This window comes from Myotis lucifugus, unplaced genomic scaffold, assembly GCF_000147115.1.
Source record: "Myotis lucifugus unplaced genomic scaffold, Myoluc2.0 scaffold_12, whole genome shotgun sequence".
NCBI classification, from domain to species: domain Eukaryota; kingdom Metazoa; phylum Chordata; class Mammalia; order Chiroptera; family Vespertilionidae; genus Myotis; species Myotis lucifugus.
Window position 1 is genome coordinate 953,525 of NW_005871060.1, and position 7,917 is coordinate 961,441.

At 51.2% G+C, this 7,917-nt stretch overlaps 1 protein-coding gene across 1 annotated transcript in view; it reads left to right on the plus strand.

Annotated features, from left to right (window-relative positions):
• FRAS1 (Fraser extracellular matrix complex subunit 1) overlaps positions 1-7,917 on the plus strand; it is a 268,392-nt gene that overhangs the window by 134,845 nt on the left and 125,630 nt on the right. The window contains 1 exon segment of the mRNA XM_023750302.1: positions 1,386-1,601. Within this exon segment, the coding sequence (XP_023606070.1) occupies positions 1,386-1,601 (216 nt within the window).

Genomic DNA, 7,917 nt, shown 5'->3' on the forward strand with positions numbered 1-7,917 from the left:
ACAGGTTGGCCAGCCAAGGGTGGGAACACAGGAGGGCTCCAGCGCATGTCTGGCCATCTTGCTCAGTCGCGATTGGCCGGATGCCAGCAGCAAGCTAACCTATTGGTCAGAGCGTTTGCCTCCTGGTGGTCAGTGCATGTCATAGGGAGCGGTTGAGTGGCCTTAGTATATCATTAACATATTACGCTTTGATTGGTTGAATGGACGACCGGACAGTTAGAATATTAGGCTTTTATTATATAGAATTATCAACTCTATTTCCTATGCTTTACTTACTTTCCCATGACTATTTTATAACTACCAATTTTTATTTTTTTAAAATATTTTTATTGAATTTTAGAGCAAGGAAGGAAAGGAGAGGGAGAGAGAGAAAAAAAAACATTGTGGCTCAGTGGTTGAGCATCAATCCATGAACCTGGAGGTCATGGTTTGATTCCCAGTCAGGGCACATGCCAGGTTGCAGGTTTGATCCCTAGTGTAGGATGTGCAGGAGGCAGCCAATCAATGATCCTCTCTCATCATTGATGTTTCTATCTCTCTCCCTCTTCATTCCTTTCTGAAATCAATAAAAAAATTTTTTTTAAAAGAAACATCTACATGAAAAAGAAAAATTGATTGATTGCCTTCCTTATTCACTCATAGCATTCTGCTTAAGCTTCTTATTGAGCATCACTTGTGATGCATCATAATTATTCATGTCTTCCCCACCAGACTGTCAGTTCTGAAACTGAAGTCGAATTTCAGCCATCCTTATGTACCTTAGCCCTCTAGCAAAAGAGCTGAACGAATAGTTCTTGAATTTGGATGGATAGGGAGAATGGAAGGACAGGTAGATGGACAAATGATAGAAAGCAATGAAGAGACTTAGTCTTCCTAAAAGAAGTAAGTTATTTTCTCATGATAAATTAAAAGAAAATGCAAGAAAAATACATATATGTGTGTGTGTGTGTGTGTGTGTGTGTGTGTATATATATATACATACACATAGTGTACACACATATACAGTTTACCCTTAATGTGGTGCTGGGGTGCTGACCACCTGACAATCAAAACTTCGTGAATTACTTAATTCAGCTATTTGCATAGGGGTTCCTGACCTTGGTTGCAGATTCCTAACTGTCAAGGTGACCCTTGAACAACACAGTTTGAACTGCAGCAGTCAATGATAGCACAGGTCAATTGTAAAAACAAAACCATTTATCAGTGGACTCATGCAGTTCAAACCTGTGTTGTTCGAGCAACTGTAGTTCATAGTGTGACTCTAAAGCCATGAATCTCTCTTACTAGACAATCATTAGCAGCAGTGGTACCTGATAACATGTTTTTAAGGACTGATATTTTCTTATTTTGCTTGGACCTAATTCTGTACTCTCTCCTTATTCTAGAATGAAAAAGGTCTTCGGCTTGTGGCCAATTCAATGGTGTGGGTTCCGGAAGGGGGAATGCTGCAGATTACCAACAGGATCTTACAGGCCGAAGCCCCAGGTGCCAGAGCCTCAGAAATCATCTACAAAATTATGCAGGACCACCCCCAATTTGGTAACTGCTCTTTCCTTTGCCATGATGTCATCACTGTGCTCAGTAGTCTTAGACTTGCTTTTGTAAGATGCCATATAGCAAGGCTGTGACTTCAATGAACTTGACTTTCTAATACCTCCCACTTCCCCTTTAAAAACAGGATAATCAAAAGAACCACCACACTGTACATATATTATATACTAGGTAGTATGCTCAGTAATATAAACATCTATATATAAAGAGCCAGGGTCTGTCACATCCAAAATGACCAGAGGGACGACCGAATGCCAGGCTGCACGCGAGGCAGGCTCTGGTGGGTGGGGACTGGTGAGTGGGCTGAATTGCTGTCCTGGGTCCCGGCCACCTGTGGTAGAAGTAAGTCCTGGGTCCTGGAGCAGAGGTGGGGCGGGGGGAATTTCCTGGAGCATGGTGGGGCGGGAGGAGCCTCACAGAGCAGTGGCGGGGCAGGGGGAATTTCGTGGAGCGTGGCAGGGTGGAGGAGCATCATGGAGCAGTGGTGGGGTGAGGGGAGCCTCACGGGGCAGTGGCAGGGTCGGAGGAGCCTTGTGGGGCAGTGGCAAGGCAGGAGGAGCTTCGCGAAGCATTCGAGGGGCCATGACCATTGCGGAATGTCCCGGGGTGGGGAGCTTCACGTATTGTTGCAGGGCGGCAGAGGCCACGTGACTGAGGCCAGGCTAGGCATAGGGACCCTAACCGCGCACAATTTCGTGTGTGCTGGGCCTCTAGTCTATATCCTATCTAATAATAGACAAACATGGTAATTAACCATACCTCTGCTACGCTTCCCATTGGCTAATCAGGGCAATATGCAAATTAACTGCCAACAAAGATGGCGGCCAGCAGCCAGGCAGCTGAAGCGAACAGGAGGCTTGCTTGCTCCAGTGATGGAGGAAGCCAAGGTTCCCTGCCTGCCGCAGCCGGTCTCTGAACTCCAGTCTAAGCATCAATGTTGCAATTATAGAAGCTAAACAAACCCCAGATACCTGCTTTCAGCCAGCCGGCCTCTGAGCTGGAGCCACAACAAAGTTTCAATTACAGAAGGTAAATAAATCCCAGAATAAAAAGAAAAGAAAAAAGAAAAAAAGGAGAGACTGGGAGCTTCAGTTGCAGGCTTGGCCCGCCTGAAAACAGCCCTCAGCCCCTCATCCAGCCTGGCAGGCACCCCAGTGGGGACCCCCACCCTGAAGAGGGTGCGGGCAGCCTGAAAACAGCCATCAGCCCCTCATCCAGGCTGGCCAGGCGCCCCAGTGGGGTCCCCCACCCTGAAGGGGGTGCGGGAAGCCTGAAAACAGCCATCAGCCCCTCATCCAGGCTGGCCAGGTGCCCCAGTGGGGACCCCCACCCTAAAGGGGGTGCGAGCAGCCTGAAAACAGCCATCAGCCTCTTACCCAGGCTGGCCAGGCACCTAAGCAGGACCCTCACCCTGATCCGGGACACCCTTCAGGGCAAACCAGCCGGCCCCCACCCGTGCACCAGGCCTCTATCCTATATAGTAAAAGGGTAATATGCAAACTGACCCTAACAGCAGAAAGACTGGGAATGACTGGTCACTATGACACACACTGACCACCAGGGGACAGATGCTCAATGCAGGAGCTGCCCTCTGGTGGTCAGTGTGCTCCCACATGGGGGAGCTCTGCTCAGCCACAAGCCAGGCTGATGGCTGCTAGTACAGTGGTGGTGGTGGGAGCCTCTCCTGCCTCCTCAGCAGTGCTAAGGATGTCCGACTGCAGCTTAGGTCTGCTCCCCGCTGGCAAGTGGACATCCCCCAAGGGCTGCCAGGCTGCCAGAGGGATGTCTGATTGCCATCTTAGGCCCAATCCCCCGGGGAGCAGGCCTCAGCTAGCAGGTGGTCATCCCCCGAGGGGTCCCAGACTGAGAGAGGACACAGGCCGGGCTGAGGGACCCCCCCCCCCAAGTGCACAAATTTTTGTGCACCGGGCCTCTAGTATATATATAATGAGCTAGGGTTCATAACGACCGAAGGCTCAACCTAACACTGGAAGTCAGTGCTAGGTTGCTGAGGTGACCCAGCACTGACTTCTGAGGGGCTGCAGATTAGGCCTGGAGAGAGGCCTGCAGAGAGAGAGGCAGGGTCTGATCTGCAGCCTCAATGGCAGCTGTTGATCAGCCATAGCCTCTCTCTTTCTCTCGGGGCTTTACCAGCAGCCATGACTCTGTTTCTCTCTGCGCCTCTGCGGGGCTGCTGATCAGCCCCACCTCTTTAATCAGGCCCAGAGATAGGACCGGAGATACTGTCTGGCATAGAGACCGACCAATCAGAACCAAATCTGGGTGAAGTGCCAGGAGCCAATGGCTGCGTAGGAGGCAGAGCTTTTGACCCTGCCTGCCATCGAAACTGACCAATCAGAACCTAATATGGGTGAAGTGTGAGGAGCCAATGGCTTTCTAGTAGATGGAGCTTTTGATGCTGACTGGCATAGAAACTGACCAATCAGAACCTAATCTGGGTGAACTACAAAGGCAGAACCTAAGGTGGGGGATGAGGAGGGGTTTTAAGGGCAAAAGCTGTTTGGTGTAAGGTGTAAGAAAGAGGTTCATTTTTTTAATGACTGCTTTGGCAGTATAGTGCATATGGTTGGCTATCAGTCCGGATATAGGGATTATGTGATTTTTTGTCTGCCAAGAGCATCTCCTCCTGCTGAAAAAGGCTTTCCCCCCCGCATTTAAGCAATCCTATTCTATATAATCTATCCTATCTAATAAAATAGTAATATGCAAATTAACCATCACTCCACAACAAACGATGGCGGCACCCATAGCAGCTGGGGCGGGACACTGGTGGCATTGCCCTGGCACTGCGAGCCCAGCATCTGCTCCTTGGCTGCACAGAGGGAGGGGAGGGGCCTCTGGCCAGAGGCCTGGGTGCGGTATGCTGGGCTTGCGTCGCCCCCAACGACACGAGTCCAGTGTTCATACCCCGGCCGCGCAGAGGGAGGGGTGGGGCCTCTGGCCAGAGGCCTGGAGTGGGACACTTGGCTCACATTGCCCCTGGCTTCTGTGCCCCAGCCTCACGGAGGGAGGGGAGAGGCCTCTGGCCAGAGACCGGGACGAGGGACGCTGGCGTTGATGCAGACCGGGCTGAGGGACCTCCCTTCCCCCCGTGCACAAATTTTTCATGCACCAGGCCTCTAGTCTATACTAATAAAAGGGTAATATGCTAATTAGACCGGGTCAACCGGCCATCTTCCAGACATCCGACTTCCTTCCAGACAAAGCCATGGTGGTAGGGGCAAAGGCAGAGGCAGTTAGGGGCGATCAGGCCAGCAGGCAGGTGAGCAGGTAAAAGCCAGCAGTCCCAGATTGTGAGAGCGATGTCCGACCGCTGGTTTAGGCCTGATCCCTGCAAGGCCCAGGGCTCAGGCAGCCGTAAGCCCCAGCGGCTGCGAGGTCTGGGGCTCAGGCTTTGCAGCCACTATGGCTGGCAGTGGCAGCAGCAGTGGGGTGGATGGGGACGGTGCCTTCCCCTGATCAGCCTGGTAGCCTCCCACAGAGGAAGGCCAGACTGCAGCTTAGACCCGCTCCCAGGGGGAGCAGGCCTAAGCCATCAGTAGGACATCCCCCAAGGGGTCCCCAGTTGGAGAGGGTGCAGGCTGGGCTGTGGGAACCCCTTAACCCCCATGCACGAATTTTGTGCACCATGCCACTAGTCCTATATAATAAGAGAGGGATATGCTAATTAACCCTGATAGGCTAATTAGTCACAACCAGTATGCAAATTGACCATCAGTCCAACACACAAGATGGTTGCCTCCATGTGGTCAAAGATGGCCACCCCCACGTGGCCACAAGACGGCCGGCAGGGGAGGGCAGTTGGGGAGGACCAGGCTTGCAGGGGAGGGCAGTTGGGGAGGACCAGGCCGGCAGGGGAGGGCAGTTGGGGAGGACCAGGCCTGCAGGGGAGGGCCATTGGGGGGAGAGCAGGCCAGCAGGGGAGGGCAGCTAGGAGGGACCAGGCCAGCAGGGGAGGGTTGTTGGGGGCAACCAGGCCTGCAGGGGAGGGCAGTTGGGGGTGATCGGGCCAGCAGGGGAACGGTTAGGCTTTGATCAGGCTGGCAGGGGAGCGGTTAGGGGGTGATCAGGCTGGTATGCAGAAGTGGTTAGGGGCAATCAGGTAGGCAGGCAGGCAGGCAAGCGGTTGGGATCCAGCAGTCCTGGATTGTGAGAGGGATGTCCGACTGCCCATTTAGGCCTGATTCCTGCCTAAATGGGCAGTTGGACATTCCTTGAGGGGTCCCAGATTGGAGAGGGTGCAGGCTGGGCTGAAGGACACCCCCCCCTCAGTGCATAAATTTCATGCACCGGGCCTCCAGTACTATATAAAAACCTAAAATTTAAGTTTAAAAGGACTTTATTTTATAGAAAATACTAGAGGCCTGGTGCACAACATTCGTGCACTGGGGGTCGGGGGGCCTCAGCCCGGCCTGTGCCCTCTCACAGTCCAGGACCCCTCCCTCCTTACCGCTTGCCTGCTTGCTGCTCCTTAGTACTGCCGCAGAGGTGGGAGGGGCTTCCGCCACCGCCACTGCACTCGCCAGCCATGAGCCTGGCTTCTGGATGAGCAGTGCTCCCTTTGTGGGAGTGTACTGACCACCAGGGGGCAGCTCCTGCATTGAGCGTCTGCCCCCTGGTGGTCAATGCGCATCATAGCAACCAGTCATTCCACCGTTTGGTCGATTTGCATATTAGGCTTTTATTATATAGGACTAGTGGCCCGGTGCATGAAAATACGTGCACTGGGGGGAGGGTCCCTCAGTCCAGCCTGCCCTCTCTCACAGTCTGGGAGCTCTCAGGGGATATCCCATGGGGAGCGGGCCTAAGCCGCAGTCTGGCCTCCCTCTGTGGGAGGCGACCAGGCTGATCAGGAAAAGGTGCTATCCCCATCACCCCACTGCTGCTGCCACTGCCGGCCATGGTGGCAGTGAGGCCTGAGCCCCGGGCCTCGCAGCTGCTGGAGCTCACAGCTGCCTGAACCCTGGGCCTCGCAGCCGCTGGGGCTCATGGCTGCCGTGAGCCCCAGGCCTCACAGATGCCGGGGCTCGCAGCCTCTGTGAGCTCACGGCTGCCGTGAGCCCTGGGCCTTGCAGCCGCCGGGGCTCAAGGCTGCCTGAGCCCAAGGCTGCCTGAGCCCTGGGCCTCGCAGCCGCGGTGGTTTTGTCCGGATGGACGTCCGGAAGGCGTCCGCCCTAATTAGCATATTACCCTTTTATTAGTATAGATAACATGCTAAGAGTTGCCCACCTAATATATGCCAGTTTAATTTCAAAGCTCAGGCTTTCAACTTGTGTCCCTCCCAGGACATCACTAGACTTCTTGATGAGACTTTCTATTTTACTGAAAAGTTGCAAAAATAATATAAAGAGCTCTCGAATACCCTTTCTCCAGTGTTCCCCAGTGTCAGCATTTTACATTACCGTAGAATAATGATCAGAGCCCAGAAATTAATATTGATACAAAAGTTTTAAGAGAAATTTTACACAAAAACATTTTTTAATATCTCCATTGTTACTTGAACTTCTAGCAGGATAGTTGAGCATGATAATCTGATAAGTTTTCCATCATTATCAACTAGAAATGCTGGGTAAAAGATTATAAGAACTATAAGGCATTCATAGCTGATTTTGCAAGGATAGAAATAAATCTTGAAGTGTCAGAAACAAAGAAGGAACTAAAGCCAGTCTGGGCATGCAGTGATGGGAAGGCTTTCCTGAGAGGAGCTGTGTGTGTCTCAAGAACCCAGAGGCTTGGGATTTAATGCCTATGCAGAGACAGAGACAGTAAGTTGTAATTAAGATCCTGCATAAAACCTGGACTTACCTTCAATTACAGAAACAGAATAGAAAACAAGAAGCTCACTAGCACAGAGGACTTGCAAGAAAATCTACATGTGTTTTTCAGGGCTCAGAGTAAAGCCAAAAAAAGTCTGCTGAGAATTCAGAACTTCAAGCCCATTTTTCTTGCAGACCCAGAATTAAGTTATTCTGTGTACATTGTTTGAGAAACCCAGGGCCAAGACATTAATATGAAAATTAATCTCAGACTGATGATACTTCTTGGGTTTCTTACAGAAACTAATAGAAACTACTGTAGAATGCCCACCCTCAATTCCAGAGCACTCAGGATTCTCACAAATAATACCACTGAAGATTAGCTCAGAATTCAAAATTACAGAACATACGACGAGGAAACCATAAGTAAAACAGAAGATTAAAACCCTAAGGATTTGAAATAAAGGAACAATCTTATAAAAACTATGAAATAAGTATATCTAAAATCATGTAAAGCCCAGCCACTGTGGCTCAGTGGTTGAGTGTCGACCTATGAACCAGGAGGTCACAGTTTGATTCTCAGTCAGGA